This window comes from Henckelia pumila, chromosome 3, assembly GCF_033568475.1.
Source record: "Henckelia pumila isolate YLH828 chromosome 3, ASM3356847v2, whole genome shotgun sequence".
Taxonomy (NCBI): Eukaryota; Viridiplantae; Streptophyta; class Magnoliopsida; order Lamiales; family Gesneriaceae; genus Henckelia; species Henckelia pumila.
In genome coordinates, this window is record NC_133122.1 from 138,562,991 (window position 1) to 138,580,996 (window position 18,006).

General features: G+C 34.1%; 1 protein-coding gene and 1 long non-coding RNA gene across 2 annotated transcripts; both read right to left on the reverse strand.

Moving 5' to 3' along the window:
* Positions 1-10,000: 10,000 nt before the first annotated feature.
* On the reverse strand, positions 10,001-16,005 carry LOC140892336 (uncharacterized). The gene is made up of 5 exons (XR_012152805.1): positions 15,311-16,005; positions 15,060-15,212; positions 14,898-14,978; positions 14,667-14,802; positions 10,001-12,552 (listed from the first exon to the last, which is right to left on the reverse strand). It is a non-coding gene; the product is annotated as an uncharacterized lncRNA (long non-coding RNA).
* A 359-nt stretch (positions 16,006-16,364) lies between these two features.
* On the reverse strand, positions 16,365-17,601 carry LOC140889606 (uncharacterized). The gene is made up of 2 exons (XM_073297324.1): positions 17,497-17,601; positions 16,365-16,928 (listed from the first exon to the last, which is right to left on the reverse strand). Exons 1-2 carry the CDS (start codon positions 17,599-17,601, stop codon positions 16,365-16,367), a joined length of 669 nt encoding a protein of 222 aa, XP_073153425.1.
* Positions 17,602-18,006: the final 405 nt, after the last annotated feature.

Here is an 18,006-nt window from a genome sequence, read left to right on the forward strand (position 1 = left end):
AAATTATACTGTATACTTTTATATCTCTCTATATATTTATGTAACCTTAAATAAAATGTGGAATAGAAGAAAAAAGTTTTCAATTCACAATTGTAAAATTTTGCCCTTTTATTCACTATCAATTATCATTAAATAATACTTAGTAAAAAAGTTGAGCAAAAATCATTTATTTACAAATAATATTTTGAATATGTAAATTATTGTGTCAATGAGATATTTTTTATATTTTATACTTTTGTATAAAAACTATTTTATTAAAACATTTCCCCATTTTTTTATGTTTACATGTATTTTTTTTAACATAATGATATGGTTGAGTAATATGTCAATAATCAAATCTTTTCATCAAGTGAATAAAATGAATAGAGTAAATCATATGCCTAATAATAAATGTTTATAATTAAAAAGTTATTATAAAATTATCTTTATTATAATTGTTATCTTTAATTTTCTATTCATATTTGATCAAGTATAAGAAAATTTAATTGAATATTAATTGTGAAATGTAAATATTCAATTATAAATATAATATTTGATTGAATTGACTAAAAACAATTTTGATACCACGTGCTAGTATATATATATATATATATATATATATATATATATATATATATATGTATGAATAAAATGCATCGTCTGTCATTTCACTTTCAGTATATGCAGTCTGCAGATGGATTCCCTTTTGTTATCCAATTCCATTCTTATTTTTTATCGCAAAATATGAAGTCAAGAAACATTTCAGTTATTTGAACAAGGGTACCTCCACTTAAGTATTCAATATTCGATAATGCATTTCGAAATTATATATAACTATGACGTTAATTCATCTATTTTATGATACATATATAATTCTCCGAGAAACTTTATCCAAATGATATGAGACAATACATAAGTCTTTTTTTCGCATGGTTTAAAAAAACAAACAAACAAAACAAATATTTTTAATTGTCTTCCAATTATAATAATTCCGCAAAGTTTCAATCCTGATGCCCGACATGTAAGTTGTAAATCTCATTTCTGATGCTCAAAATTAGATTTAAATTTGTTCTTGCGGCTCGTACATGCAAGTTCAATTTCTTATTTTCACTCTATAATAAATTATACCTAAATCATTATTATTGAGGATTCAAACAAAACTTTTAAATATACGGTAGGAGAGCCTTATATAAATGATTGAAATACATAAACGATTTCGTTCTCGAAATCTCAAACTTGCATATCACAAATACGATACAATTCATCTCCAATTATATATATTACAAGTAGAAACTATAATCATGAGGCATTAATAATATTAAATAAAGCAAATTCAAGCATATCGTAGTGATTAACATAGTGTACTTGATTATTGAGTCTTAAGACTCTTAACTCATGAATAATGATGTACGTATTGTTTGCAAAAGCATTTTGTAGCAATATTTTCTTCTGAAGCAAATGTTTTATGAACCAAATAGAGAGTAAAAGCATGTGCCAACTAGAAAGCTAACTTACCAAGGGTGGCATCAAGAGGTCCTAAATTTGAGACGAGATATCATCTTTGAAACTCAATATATACCCCTCCCCAAAGTAAGATAAAACAAACAATAAAAATTTGCATTATAAAATAGTGAAATGTTTGGGAAAAAAAAAAAGAAGAAAATTATTATAGTGAAATAATTAATGTAGAATCGAAATGGAAGAATGAAGACGCATGAATTTTGTCAGCATTTATGAGTTGGGCAACAGGGATCAAGGATTAAACATTTTAGGCTAGGCCACTAAGCATTTTATAATAACTAGGAAAAAATGGACACGCAAAGTGTGTAAAATAAAAGTTTTTTATATGTATTTTTTTTAAAAAAATAAAGAATGAAATGAATGGAAGGTTTTTTGTGGGTAGTTAATTGAAAAGGGCAATCATAGAATTATGAGATTTTAGTGTCCTCAAGGTGATTATTCTAATAGTCTCATCTTTAATATAATAGTATAGATATAGATAATGATCCATTGCTTTGACAATAATTTCGATCCATTACAACTTCTTTATACAGTCCGGCCCACTAAATATTTCATAATAGTAATGGTCCATTAGAAACATTTTAACACAGGTCCAGCCCACTAGTTATTTAACAATCATGTATAGATAGATTGATCTAATAATGGATATCCTAGAACTTAGAAAGTCCACTTTGGTCATTTTAAAAATGTACTTAAATACCCCTCAAAAAAATAAAATAAAATAAAATAATTGCACTTAAATACTCTCCGTTTCATGTAATGGCGTAATTGTTTTATTTCAAATCCATCTCCGGGTCAATTGATTCTAAATGGCACATGCCACTAATACAAAACAATAAACAATTTTTGAGCGAAGTAGTAAAATTACAAAAGAAAACGAAATGAATAATAATAATAATATACTATCGTGGAGCATATTGGGAGTATGCTCTAGGGGTTGGGTCATGTTGTTCCCTCTTTATGGTACCTGACGTTCGTGTACATTCCTTAATTTAACCTTTTTTTAATAATAATAATATACTACTAGCTAGAGAATGATGAGATGGACTGTATCTGATGTAATTTGTTGCAAATGCTTCCGTGATAGAGCTGCCGTCTGTCGTTGAGTTTCGGGAGTTTTGTGACAAAATTTGACAATGAGTCGTTTCAGCTTCTTCTCAGCTTGCCTGATGATATACGATGCTAATCTTAATTCATCTGGCGACCCTATATATCCAGAGAGGGTCACCTCTTCCAGATGTTCATTTGGTGTCGTTGGCCTATTCAGATCATGTATAATAAATACAAAATTATATTCATAGTCTTCGAAGTCTTCAAAACCCCACCAAAGAAGCTACAAATAAGACGCACAAAATTAGTCCAGCCTAACACAGCCCCTCGCCCAAGAGGTAGGAGTGAACACGCTCAAGTTTACAAGATATTAATGGGTGGACCATAAGTACAGTCCCGTGGATAACTCAATTCCAAAAACTAGCTCAAGACAAATATTTAATCCAATCGACGTGGGACAACTAACAAGACACACAAATTAAGCTTTAACACATTATATATAATATAATATAATATAATATACCTAGCTACTCTCGGTGTGCGTGTGTAAACACAACTTATATATATACCTCTATCTCAAGTTTCTGCAAGTTAGGACATTGCCATTCCATGAAAAATTGTGCAATATTCCGATCGTGACCATGCTTATTTGTCATTTGAAGTTTGAGATGCTTTAGATTCATTAATTTGGGAGAGGATATCTCCTTGTAGCGCTGGCAGATATAATCGTCATCAAAAAACAAGTCAGAAGAAGACTGATATATACTAATTGATTATAATACATACCTCGAGGTCGGTTGAGTGGATGTCAATGTGCACTAGTTGATCAAGAATGGAAGACGAAATCTCACGGAACAAGTGGCAAATTATGTGAGTTTGGGACATTGTCGAGGAGAAGTGAGTACTTGGGCCGTGAATACTTTCGATGCAACTTAAAACAGGTAAAAGAAACAAGGTTGATCATGTCGCGAACCTCGACCGATGCAACATTCCTAGACGAAGAAATATCCAAGTGCTTCAACTTTGAATGGCCGACCAACGACACCTTTTTTAACCTTGTAGAACCCAAGATGGACAAGTGTTCGAGAATGGTACAGTGTGAAACGAAAAGGCGGACATCTCGATCGTCCACGTGAAGGGAGCGCAGAGACAACTGCCTAAGTGATTTGAAGCCCGGAAACGACCATATTCTCTTAATCAAAGTCCTAGTGGGAAAATTGTAGTAGCCAGGCATAGATCTGTTGTGGTAAATCATGTGAACGTGGATGCTTTCAACATCCTTTTCCAGCACCAACGGCAGCCATGTCTTAATATTGGCTCCCTTGAGACAGGGAATATGCACCTCGAATTCTTTCAAAAAGCGACAACTCTTACTTGAAGCCAAGAAAGAAAATATCTCCTTCATGTGCTTTAGAAATTCCTTATCCTGTAATCGTTGAACATATTTGACTTCTGGGGTGGTGTATGAGAGACGGGCTATGTAAGTATAGAGGTGGCGCCATCGAGTGGATAGGATGCTTGTGGCGGTAGCTTCACGCCATGTCAATCGAGAGATTATTGCCACAAGAACATCTTCTGGCAACTCACTGATCTTATCCACCACTTCCATCTCACTTATACCTGTGTTCTTCATTGGCGAAAATTCGTCAAATATTTAAGCCATATGAATCCATCCGTACACAAATATTTGGACTCTGATACTCAAATATCTCTTTTAAATAAAAATAAAAAATAAAAATAAAACAAAAAACAAAAAAAACCGAAGTCGTTCACAATGCAAAACAATCAGATATCAAAAGTTTTCATAAAAGAAAAACATTAACGGTTCTATGATTCCTTCACACGTAAAATATCAAAATATATATTGATTTCATCGATGCGTCAATAAACGAAATCAACTTACCTCAAACTTCGAAGGGATAACTGGAAGATGAAAACTATTCTGAGCACGATCCAGATTTGCCCGAAAGAAGAAGATATGTCCCCTTCCCTGCAACCCTAGCCGCCCCAACGCTTTTTAACGTGAATATGTTTGGGGACGTAGAATTCTATCTTAGTACAGACTACACGGAATGCGTGCTTTTTATTGTTTATTTTTAATTAAAAATATAAAAAAATTATAATAATAAATAGTTAGATTAATAATGATATTTTCATAAATAAATATTCATGAAATAAAAAAAAACAATGAAAATGACATGTTTGTAATTTTATAACTATATAACTATATATGGAAATACTACATATTTTATTAGGATTTTTTTCCACTTATTTTATTTTATTTTTAAATTTTTGATTTGTTTTTATATTTGAATTTTTTTTATATTTAATTTATATTAATAATAAAACTTTTATAAAATTATAACATCTTATTGAATTAGTTAAATTTTTAGTACTAAAAATTTCTTATTTATTATTTTTATGATCAATAACATTAATATTAACTTATTTCCTATCATTTATTGTCATTATTCTCGTATACGATATTATTTTATTAATCATTTAATTATATGTGTAAAAAAATTGATCAAAATTATTTGAAATCATGACAATTTTATTTTAAACCAACAATTCCATATTACTATCGAAATTTAAACTTCTTCTTATTATTACTAACTTTGTTGTTTGTACTGTAATTAATAATATTATCCTCTTATTTCTCAAATTATGGATTTTTTTCTTCATCATCATCATCATCATCATTTTTATTATTATTAATTTTCTCTTATCATTTAATATTATGCTTATTTATTATTATTATTATTATTATTATTATTATTATTATTATTATTATTATTGATCTAATTTTTATGTATATCATAAAAAATTGTTTATATTTTATTTTTATTATTTGTATTATTATTAAAAAAGCAAAGTTATGTATGTTAGAATCAGTTAAAAGTTTAGAGAGGGTGAATATACTTTCAAGCAGTTTAGTAAGAATGTTTGAACTCGATCGGTTTAGTGATTGAGTTCGAGGCTTATCTTAATTTCGGAGGTTGAATTTAAAAAGTCTTTAATTTCGGAGGTTGAATTTTCTTTTATAAAATACAAAGATTTTATTAAATAATATGAAAGAGTGACCACGAATGAAAATTGAACATTATTATCAATTTAAAATTCAGAATAACAACATATAAATATTAATTTTTTAATTTAATTTAAAACTAAACAATTAAAGGTTTGAGTTTCAATCAAATATATTCAATCAGACAGCTGCCCTAAATTTGCTCCCAAATTTTGACTTTCATAATTGTACTTGGAAACGTTCATTTCTTCATTTATTTCCCTTGTCTTTTAGCACAACAGTTTCTCTTGAAGAATGATTGGTGGCACGATTACGAGCAGTTGATCTGATACTTGACCATCGATTGATCTGGCTAAGCTGACTTTAGCTTGATATGATAGATAGATCTTGTAGCATATGAAGATCGAATGTACTTGTTGTAATTGTATATCAATCTTGATCTGACTAGTTATTTTTTGTGAGAGAATTTTGTCTTTGTATCGCCAAAGCTGATCTTCGAATCAAATATTTATCCGGACTTGGCCGCCTCTTTGCCTTCAAGAATGTTCTGTCCAAAATCTTGTTTTTTTTTTTTAATTTCCTACAAAATGAACCAGGAAGAGTATTATGCAGACTAATGCATGAAATATGCAAAAACTAAATAAAACAACAATAATAACATATGAATGCATGAAAAACAATCGCAAAAATATGCATATAAAACACAGTTATCAATGTCCAAGCTAGTCCTTGCATGGATAGAATGTTTTAGATATGTTCATATGTATATTTGAGTTGTTATAGTTGCAAATACATCAGAAATATTTATTTTGACAACAAGAGCAGATTTCCAGAAGTTCGGGCAGAGTTTTACTCGCTCGGGTATGGCTTGAACCCGAAGTCTGCTTGCTCGAGCGAGCCATGCTCGGGTTATCCCTTTAAAAAAAATTCTTTGATGATTAATGCTTATTAATCATGTTTAATTCCTAATTTCCCTACAAGATTAGTGTAGCACCCGAGGTCCCCACAATAGGTGGTATCAGAGCATAGGTTCTGGACTGAGATAGAAGTTAATGAGCGAGATAGATTGAGTCTGTTTGATTTATTTATATTGCATAAGATTGAATGCTATAAGTGATTACGTGCATTATATGTAAGCATGCTTCATGATTTTGAGAATTAAATGATTGCATGATTATTTGCTTTTATTGTCAAAGCATGTTTTGTGTGAGATATATTTCCAGAACTTGTCTTTGACCAGAATTGGCGTTCTCATGCAAACCGATCAGATAAGGATGGCAATAAAATGTTGCATATGATATTTTTTATGCACTAATCTGTTTGAATATTAGATATGCCTCCCCGTCGAGCACTGATCACTAGACAGACAGTTGCTATTCCTCCGGCAGAACAGATGAATGTACCACAGATAGTGGCAGAGCCTCAGAATGCACGTGGTAGTACATCTACTGATCCGATGGATGTCACAGCTATACCTATGGAAACTTTACTGAAGAGGTTTCAATCATTCAAACCGCAAACGCTGAAAGGAACAGAGAATTCAGTTGACTGTGAGAACTGGTTAGAAGATATTGAACAGTTGTTTGATTCACTTGATTAATCTGATGATCGTCGTATCAGTCTGGTAGTACATCAACTTCATGAAGTTGTCAAAAGTTGGTGGATTACTACAAATAAATCCCTGGAACACAGAGGTACGATCATTACTTGAAATGTATTTAAAACTGAATTCTATCAACGTTTCTTTCCAGTGTCATACAGAAAAGACAAAGGGGTATTTTCAACTTAAAATAAATTCAAAAAATTATAGCAAAGAAAGCACACAATTTCAGAAAATATCAATGAGATAAACTGGTCTAAAGGTTCTAATTTCACCTGGTTTCAACAACAACTATTCCTAATTAAATTATTTCATGAATCATATTCAATTGATAGCCAAGAACACTTAAGTGTATTATTTCCCTCTCCCAAGCAACAAATAATATGTATCAACTAAGATTCAATTCCAATATCCATATTAAAAATTTAGTCTTAGTGATATGTGTAAAACAATGTTCTTCCTAAGGCTCCATTAACGTTATATACTCTCGCGAGTTATATAAACAATTAACAATGTAAATTCTAATGATCCTATTCAAAATCTCCCTCCCGAGTGTCATATTTCAAATAAATATTACAGTTCAATTATTGATCAAGTAATTGAAAAACATTCAAAACTAGAAAAACAATTAATCTAAGAGAATTCAATTCAATAAAATTAAGAACTTGTAAAAGTGTCTACACCAGGTTTCATCGTTCCTCTAGACTAATGAAATTTAGTTCATGATCAAAATATTGCAAAAATAATTCATTTTCACAAATCTAGACATCAATTTAGAATTTAATAAATACAAAAGAAGGAAAACAAAGCCGAATATTCGATGTCGTGTCCGATCTATCAATCTTTTTCTTTTGTTCTTCACGTCTTCTGCCCAAATTTATTCTCCAAAATATATCACGTTCAGCTCTTCTGTTTCTTTTTTGTGTTGTGCGGCCGCCTCCTCTCCTAATTTTTCATCTTCTCAATCTCTTTTATATGTTGCTTGAAAAGCCCAAGATCAATCCCAAGAATCTAGAGTTTAAAATTTCCAAAAATCTGATTTTTTTTCCTAATCTGCTAATTAGCGCAGATGCTCTTTGGATAGGCGTAGATGCACTTTTTCTCAATTCTTTTCTGCATAGGCTTAAGCGCAGATGCTCTTCTTTCATAGATCAGATGCGCCATTGATTTCTTCATGTTTTTGGAATGTTGCGCAGCTAGTTGACTTTCTAGCGCATATGCGCTTCAGGTTTCTTCAAGTTCTTTCTTTTGGCACAGCTTCTCCGCCTCCCAAATGCATAAGCGCTTCAAATTTTCACGTAAAGCCCAGAGCAAGTGCAGATGCTCTCTTTTCTTGTGCAGATGCGCCTCAATTCTCGTCCACATTGTGCAGATGCGCTTGTTTCTCGTGCAGACGCACTACTGCATTTTTCCAGCTGAGCGACAATTTTCAAAAATTCATATCTCATAATTTAACCATCGGATTGAGCTGAAATTTTGACAGCAACTTCAAAACATCTTAAATTTATTATTTACAGTGAAGATCGGATTTGGGTGTCATTAAAAAGCCCAGTAATTTTAAGTTTGCTGTCCCATAATTTGACTTTTCGTTTCTTCTCGCTAATTTTCTCCCAATGCTTGCATCTCACAAAAAAAAAACAACAAATATGCATAAAACTCACTCGATACATCACAAAAGTCAAGTCAAATCATATATAAATTAAATGTATAAAATGCACTTGTCAAATCCCCCACAACTTAGACTTTTGTTAGTCCCGAGCAAAACATTAAAGAGCAATATAGTCGGCCTCCGAATTTTTACATTCCAAGTTTCAATACACATGTCCGCTAATTTTCTCGAGATTTCTTGTGTTTGTGTGATTTACCAATATTGTCTATCCACCTAGCTTTCGATTCACTAATGCAACAAGTTTGTTTCATAGAATCATCAACTCTTCTCTTTAGTTTCAAAACACTCTCCACCAAATTAAACTTCTACTCACTAAGATCAAAAGTACTTTTCAATTTATATCTTAGTTTTTCATAAAATCGCCGGATTTTGCACCCGGGTTTTGTTTTATTTAGCCCCATAAATTATCCGCAGACTTAGCTATAACTAAAGATAGGATTCGGATTTTAATCCCCTCGTCTATAACCCGGATGGAGCATCAACCCCATTTTGTCCGCAAACTTAGCCATGGAAAAGTGAATAGAATTTCAATTACTTTCCAAGCCCGGATGGAGTTGTTAAATTTGTTTTCAAAAATATAATTTTCTTTTTTATAAATTTGCAATCTCATTTACTCCGCAAACTTAGCCAATAACATGAGAATTAGGATTTCAATTCCTCATCATTGACCTGAATGGAGTTGTTAATAACTTTTAATCTGTTATTGCCTAAATCATTTCTAAGCTCGTAGAAGTCTACACCGATTTCATGTATAAATCACCAAAGTTAAGAATCAAATCATCCAATTCATGCACAAAATCACAAAGCTTTTCTAAACACTAGAGTATCAACAATCAAGGAATAATGCATATGGGTGAAAAATCAAGATTAAATATAGCTAACATTGACCTTTTAGAACAAAATTATTTTATCATCATAGGCCAACACAATTACACATCATGTATTCAACTCAAACTAACTCATGAAAAATTTTCAAAATTTTTAAACCTCCCCCCCCCCCCCCCCAAAAAAAAAAAAAAAACTTAAAATGTGCATTGTCCTCAACGTACAAAAGTAAAATAAAACCAAGGACACATACATTTGGCACCGAGAATCAGTACTCGGAACCATCTTAATCATTCAAAGCTCTTCATGCAGGGGTGGCGCCTAAACTCTCATCGCTTCAACTTTTTCAACTACACAACTCAAAATTATTATTGATGTCTAGTTTCTACATGCACAAATGATAAATATAATAAAAAGGATAACAAATAAAAAAAATAAAATAAAATAAAGCAAAAAAAAATACTAGCTTGGGTTGCCTCCCAAGAAGCGCTTAGTTCATAGTCCATATCCCGACTGTCACCGGTTCTAGCCCGGTTCCACCTTGTTGGAGGATTTTCCATTTTTCTTCACCCTCCAAATATATTCCACAACTCGCTTGATCTTTGCTTTCTTTTTCTTCTTCTTCTTTGGCACCGGCAGATCCTTCACCCTTATCAAATCTACAGCACTAACAGCTTTGCAATAGCATTCCATCTTCTTTGATTGTTCAATCATGAACACGTTTTCTATGGATGGATTGTTAGCCTCTTTGAGCACATTAAAAATAACTTGCTCACCATCAACTTCCATCGATAGCTCTCCTTTCTTAACATCAATCTTGGCATCAGCAGTAACCGAACGGTCTCTCCAAAATCAACGGCATATTATCGTCCTCCTCCATATCGAGAACAAAAAAATCCGTAGGAAAAATAAACTTATCTATTTTTACCAAAACATCCTCGATGATTCCACACGGATATGTGATAGATCTATCAGCTAGATGCAATGCGATTGTCATGGGCTTCAGCTCTCCAAGTCCTAAACTCTTGAAAAAAGAAAAAAAAAACTCTTGAAAACAGACAAAGACATTAAGTTAATGCTAGTTCCTAAATCACAAAGTGCTTTATTAAAATTAGAAGAACCAATAGTGCAAGAAATAGTAAAACTCCCTGGATCTTTTAATTTTTCTATTAGCTTCTTTTGCAGGATAGCACTGCACCCTTCAGTCAAGTTCACAGTCTAGAACTCCTCCAACTTCCGCTTCTTAGACATTACTTCCTTCAAAAATTTAGCATAATTCGGCATTTGCAACAAAACATCGGCGAACGGAATATTGATGTGAAGTTTCTTGAAGATCTCAAGAAATTTTGAGAACTGTTCATCCAATGTCTTCTTCTTGAATCTCCGCGGATATGAAAGTGGTGGTTTGTACATCGGTTTTGGCTCAGGTTCACTCTCCTTTTCCTCAACTTTCTTCTTTTCAACTGCAGCTTTTTTAGTTCTATCAGATGTCTTACTCTCATGGTTATCTTATTCATTACCTGCTTCTTTCCCACTCCTTAAAGTGATAGCATTGCATTGCTCCTTCGGATTTATCTCAGTATTGCTTGGAAACTGACCTCTATTGTTATCTTTTAAGGCATTCGCCAGCTGCCCAATGCTAGTCTCCATAGATTACAGTACAGCTCCCATATTGGTCACATGCGTCTTCAACCTGTCAAGGCGAGTCTTAGTCCTCGCCATCCTCTTACTAGATTCCTGCACAAAATTACTAACAACGTCCTTCAAAAATGGCTTACCTTCACCCTTATTTGTATTGTACCCCGGAGGAGGATTCAACACATTTTTATTGTTAGCATTGGAAAATTTTTAATGATTTCGGAAACCTGGGTGATAAGTATTGGGAATAGGATTACCTTTATAGCCTCCATAACCTCTGTATCCATTAGGATAAGATTATTCACTTTTTTTTGTGGATGGGATCCTTCAATGGCAACTGAAACTCCAGCTGAATCTGCAATGTTCACCTTATTTAATGCAGCTACTTGCATTGTCAGTGCAGATAATTGGGCAGTTATTGATGTGAGAGGATCAACGCTATACACTCCAACAGGCTTCTTGACTCTCATATGCTCAGATGGTCATTGAAAACTATTGATTGTCATTTGTTCCAGCATATCATAGGCCTGAGCGGGATCCTTTGCAAAGATGGTTCCTCCAGCATCAGAGTCCACAGACATCCTCGTAGATGCGTTCAGTCCATTGTAAAACCACTCAATTTGCTCCCAATCTGCAAAATTATGGTTAGGAAAACGTCTAAGTAAATTTTTATACCTTTTCAAGGCTTTATAAAGTTGTTCAGAATCCATCTGCCTGAAAGTGCTGATTTTTATCTTCAATTGAGTGGATTTGGCCGGTGGAAAGTACTTCGCAAGAAACTTGACCGTCATTTCCTCCCAAGTAGTGATGCTTCCTACCGGCAACGACTGCAACCAGCTCCTTGCCTGGTCCCTGAGAGAAAGAGGAAATAATCGTAAGCAAATAATATCCTCGGGAACACCATTCATCTTTACTGTACGTATCAGTAATTTCCAAGAAAGTCCGCAGGTGTAGATGAGGATCAACTGTTGCACTCCCATTAAACTGTTTCTGTTGAACCATGTTGATCAATGCCGATTTCAATTCAAAGTTGTTGGCATTTATCGTCCCTCGAGCGATTCCTGAGTAGTGAGCCGAGATCGTCGACCTTAAGTGGTCTCTGATTGGCACCAGGGGAGCTTGATTTTCTTCAGACATATTCTGTTCTTCTTCTTCTCTCTTTGCTCTTCTCAAAGCACGCACAGTTCGTTCGATCTCCGGATCAAAAAGTAAAGAATTCGCGCTTTGAGATCGTCGCATAAACTGCAATTAAGAATAACAGGAAATCAATCAGTAACTTAAAATAAAATTAAAAAAAATCTAAATTAAAATCTAGAATAATTGGTAACAAGAATAAAATAAAATCAAAATTTACTACCCGGCAACGACGTCAAAAACTTGTTGCGAAATTTGTGCCCACAAATGCATGGTGTCGAGTTTTAATATAAAGTGAGTAGAGTGTCGATCCCACGAGGAGTAATGTAAAAATTATTTAGTACTTGTAATTAAAATAGTCTAAACTTTATCTAGAAAATTAAATATGAGAATTTTTTGTTTTCAACTTAAAATAAATTCAAAAAATTATAGCAAAGCAAGCACACAATTTCAGAAAATATCAATGAGATAAAATGGTCTAGAGGTTCTGATTTCACCTGGTTTCAACAACAACAACTTTTAATTAAATTATTTTCATGAATTCAATTCAATTAATAGCCACAAACACTTAAGTGTATTATTTTCCTCTTCTTAGCAACAAATAATATGTATCAACTAAGATTCAATTTCATTATCCCTATTAAAAATTTATTCTTAGTGATATGTGTAAAAAAATGTTCTTCCTAAGGCTCTATTAACGTTATATACTCTCTCGAGCTATATAAACAATTAACAGTGTAAATTCTACTGATCATATTCAAAATCCCCTCTCCCGAGTGCCAGATTTCAAATAAATATTGCAATCCAATTATTGATCAAGTAATTGAAAGGACATTCAAAACTAGAAAAACAATTAATCTAAGAGAATTCAGTTCAATAAAACTAAAAACTAGTAAAAATGTCTACACCAGGTTCCATCGTCCCTCTAGACTAATGAAATTTAGTTCATGATCAAAACATTACAAAAATAAATCATGTTCACAAATCTAGACATCAATTCATAATTTAATAAATATAAAAAAAGGAAAACAAAGCAGAATATTCGATGTCGTGTGATCGTGTCCGGTCGATCGATCTTCTTCTTTTGTTCTTCAAGTCTTCTGCCCAGATTTCTACTCCAAAATATATCACGTTCAACTCTTCTGATTCTTTTTTGTGTTGTGCGGCCGCCTTCTCCCCAAAGTTTTCATCTTCTCAATCTCTTTTATATGTTGCTTGAAAATCCCAAGATCAAGCCCAAGAATTTAGAGTTTAAAATTTCAAAAAATTTGATTTTTTTCCTAATCTGCGAAGTAGCGCAGATGCTCTTCGGATAAGCGCAGATGTGCTGGTTCTCAATTCTTTTCCGCATAGGCTTAAGAGCAGATGCTCTTCTTTCATAAAGCAGATGTGCCATTGATTTCTTCATGTTTCTGGAATTTTGCGTAGCTTCTTGACTTTCTAGCGCATATGCGCTTCAGGTTTCTTCAAGTTCTGGCTTTTGGCGCAGCTTCTCCGCCTCCCAAGTGCATAAGCGCTTCAAATCTTCACGTAATGCCTAGAGCAAGCGCAGATGTGATCTTTTCTTGTGCAGATGCGCCTCAATTCTCGTCCAGGTTGCACAGATGCGCTTGTTTCTCGCGCAGCCGCGCTACTGCATTTTTCCAACTGAGCGACAATTTTCAAAAATTCATATCTCACAATTTAACCGTCGGATTGAGTTGAAATTTTGACAGAAGCTTCAAAACATCTTAAATTTATTATGAACGGTGGATATTGGATTTGTGTGTCTCTAAAAAGCCCAGTAATTTTTTGATGTTTGTTGTCCCGTAATTTGGCTTTTCGTTTCTTCTCGATACTTTTCTCCCAATCCTTGCATCTCACAAAAACAATAACAAATATGCATAAAACTCACTCGATATATCACAAAAGTCAAGTCAAATCATATATAAATTAAATGCATAAAATGCACTTTTCAAGCAATCTGTGCCGTCGCTCCAGGAGGTTGCTCATATACCCGAAAGTGGAATAACGGTGACCTTGATACGGTTCCACGTATCCAACCTTCCACAAGAAGTAGGATTTCCTTCCTACTTCTAGTTATTCGAGGATGCAGGCTCAATATGCGACATAATATTATGACAAATACATGAAAATAATTTTATGCCATGCAAAACAAATAATCATGCAAACATATAATAAATGCATACTCAATCTAGATATCTCGAACAGTACTTTCGTACCTTAAACAAAAATTGCTATCGATTTCACCGGCCGCGCTAGTTTATCCGTCAAGTGTCCCGGATCACCCTAGGATTTCAAAATATGATACACACTTGGAAAACACTTGGTTCACACAATGAACCCTTCGGCCAGTCCCTAGGATTGTGTTATACAACATGCAAAATACCATTTAACCACACTTAGTCATGCATGAACATAATACTCAATCTTTGAGCTTAACCAACTTTTACCTTATATCAATTGTTTCCACTCGATACAAGCATAATCAATCTAAGTGTTGATCATCATAATGTCCAGCACCTACACTTAAACTATAATTCAAGATATTAAAGATTAGCAAGTCCTAAGAGTAATGAATCATCAAGACAAAGTGTAGGAATCACTTCGCTCACCATGCACACCTATGGCCGAACCCTTGCAAGTCTTTAGGGGTGGTGGCCGAAACCTTTAGGTGTTCAACAAGGATGTTTCCACTTGATTTTAAGCTTGTCAAATGATGGTGAGAACTTGACCCCAACCTCGCTAGTTCTAAGCTAAGAAAACACCTTGAATCACAAGTTATCCAAGTTAACCTTTGATAATTCATCAACCTCATCAATTATGTATTTACATTACATGTCTTGAGATGAGATAAGATCCTTACCAAATCCAAGCACTTCCTTTGCTTAGGATGAAGTGGCCGAACACTTCTTAGGTCCAAAGGAGGCCAATCCTAGCTCAAACTTCACTTATTCACTTGTTCAAGCACTAACTTACTTGATTTTTGAAGATGGTGAAGATGGTGGCCGAAACTAGATTCTCTTAAATCCAAGCTTTGTAATTCTTAACTTGATATGATCTTTCAAGCATTAACTTCCTAGTGTTGGCCGAACACTTACACTTGAATGAGGTGAAAATGTAGGGAACTAAGTTGTGTTTGATGGAGGATCAGCTAGAGGCCGTGACTTTTTGCTAAAATCCTCAATAATATGAGAGGTGGAGAGTTGGAAAAATGACAGTGAAATGAAGAGAGTATGGCCGATCCATGCTCCAATTTCCCTCATTTATTTGCCTTTCAAATACCTCAATGAATGCAATTGACAAGAGCACATGAAATGATATGAGTTAAAGAATTCAATGCTTTCACAATAATACATGGACATCGGTTTTTAAAGGGAAGAAAATAATATGCAACTTGGAAGCCTTCATGTCCCATGCCCATGCTTATTTAAGAGTCTTGTCTCTCCCCTAAATAAGTCCATCGATTTTGGCCTTCCAAAATAAATAACATATTGGGTCCTACTCATACATTCATGTAACCTTTGAATTATTTAAATGCATGTCTCCCCATTCCTGATGGTTCACGTGAAGGACTATTTAATGGTGTTGAAAATATCAATTAATTTCAACTTGCATGCATTTACCTTGCATGACTTTTGTATTTGCATGGCATTTGCAAGGCTTTAATTAATGCATGATTTGTACTTTATATGGCCTTAATGATTCATTAAGGCTAATGCCTTATAATTAGGGTATCTTGTTCTTAATTAACCCTTAATCATTAATAATTAATGATTATGATATCGGGTCACTACATTCTCCCCTACTTAAGATATTTCGTTTTCGTAATTACATCTTAAGTATGAAAATGTAAGGCTGAAATAACTTCTTTTATTTCAATAGAACGTTTACAAGATACAACTAAAATTTAAGTACAATCAAAACGATTCCGGATAATCAGTACGCATACGTCTCTCAACTTCCCAAGTGGCCTTCTCAATGCCTCTGCGCTGCCACTGAACTAGAACAAGAGAAATCACCTTAGTGCGCAACATCTTCTCTTTTCGATCCAGAATCCGCAAAGGCTTTTCCACATATGTAAAATCTGTATCCAACTGTACCTCGGACAGCTGCAAAATATGAAACTCATCCGCTACATACTGTTGCAACATCGATACATGGAATACATAGTGGATATCAGATAATTCCGATGGCAAAGCTAACCTGTAAGCTAAATCTCCAACAGTTTTCAAGATTTCGAATGGGCCAATATATCGAGGAGATAACTTACAATTGAGACCAAACATCAAGATCCTGTGAAACGGAAAAACCTTCAGAAATACCTTTTCACCAACCTCAAACTGCAAAGGTCTATGCTGAGTGTTCGCATAACTGGCATGTCGATCCTGTGCAGTCTTAATCAGTTTCTTGATCTGCTCAACAACATCAACAGCCTGCTGAACGAACTCTGGTCCTTCAGCCTGTCGCTCCTCCACTTCTTTCTAGAACAATGGAGTACGACAATGTTGCCTGTACAACTCCTCAAAATGTGCCAGGCCAATACTGCTATGGTAGCAGTTGTTGTACGCGAACTCGATCAAAGACAGCTGATCCTACCAAGCTGGACAAAAATCCATAGAACAAGCCCGAAGCATGTCTTCAAGTGTACGGATAGTGCGCTCCGTCTGTCCATCAGTCTCTGGATGATATGTTGTGCTCAAACTGAGAGTAGTGCCTATAGCACTCTGCAAACTCCCCCAGAATCGAGAAGTAAACCTGGGGTCTCGATCACTGACAATACTCACAGGTACTCCATGTAATCAAACAATTTCTTGTATGTACAGACGAGCCATCCGATCGAAACTGTAGTCCCGGCTAGCTATACGGAATAAAGTGCTCTCACTTGGTGAGGCGATCCACCACAACCTAGATAGCATCACACTTCCTGGAGGTCAAGGGCAAATGGGTCACGGAGTACATCGTGATATGCTCCCATTTCCAATCGGGAATAGGCAAGCGGTGAAGCAATCCACCCGGTCTTCGGTGCTCTGCCTTAACCTGCTGACATACCAGACATCTAGAAACATACTGGTAAACACTATGCTTCATCCCCTTCCACCAAAATCGAGTACAAAAATCTCTGTACATCTTATTACTCCCTGGATGAACACTCATCTATGTATGATGTGCCTAAGATAAAATCTCTCATCTGAGAGCATCATCCTCCGGTATTACAATACGACTTGAAAAGCACAGAAAACCATACGACTAATAGTGGAATCCAGACGTACTTGATAAGTGTATTTTATACACTTAATTTATATATGATTTTAATTGTTAAATATTAGTTTCAAGCAGATTTATGTTGTGTTATGTTGTTTTTGTGCTTGCAGAGAATTATTGAATTTATTTGGAAAAGTGAAGAAAATAGAGAAAGTTGGAAGAGAAAGAGAAAAGAAGAATAAAAGGAAAGAGAATAAAAGGAAAAGAAAAGAAGAAAGAAAAGAACGATCAGACAAAAGAAGAGAAGGAATAGTGTTGGGCTTTCTTATTGGGCTTAAAAGTCAGCGCTTAATTTAG

What these genes read in the sequence shown, in the direction of transcription:
- LOC140889606 (XM_073297324.1), bottom strand. Translation starts at nt 17,601, where the DNA reads ATGAGTGTTCATCCAGGGAGTAATAAGATGTACAGAGATTTTTGTACT. An exon ending in AGTATGTTTCTAGATGTCTG is followed by an intron (nt 16,929 to 17,496) that starts GTATGTCAGCAG and finishes CCATTGTTCTAG; the next exon opens with AAAGAAGTGGAGGAGCGACA.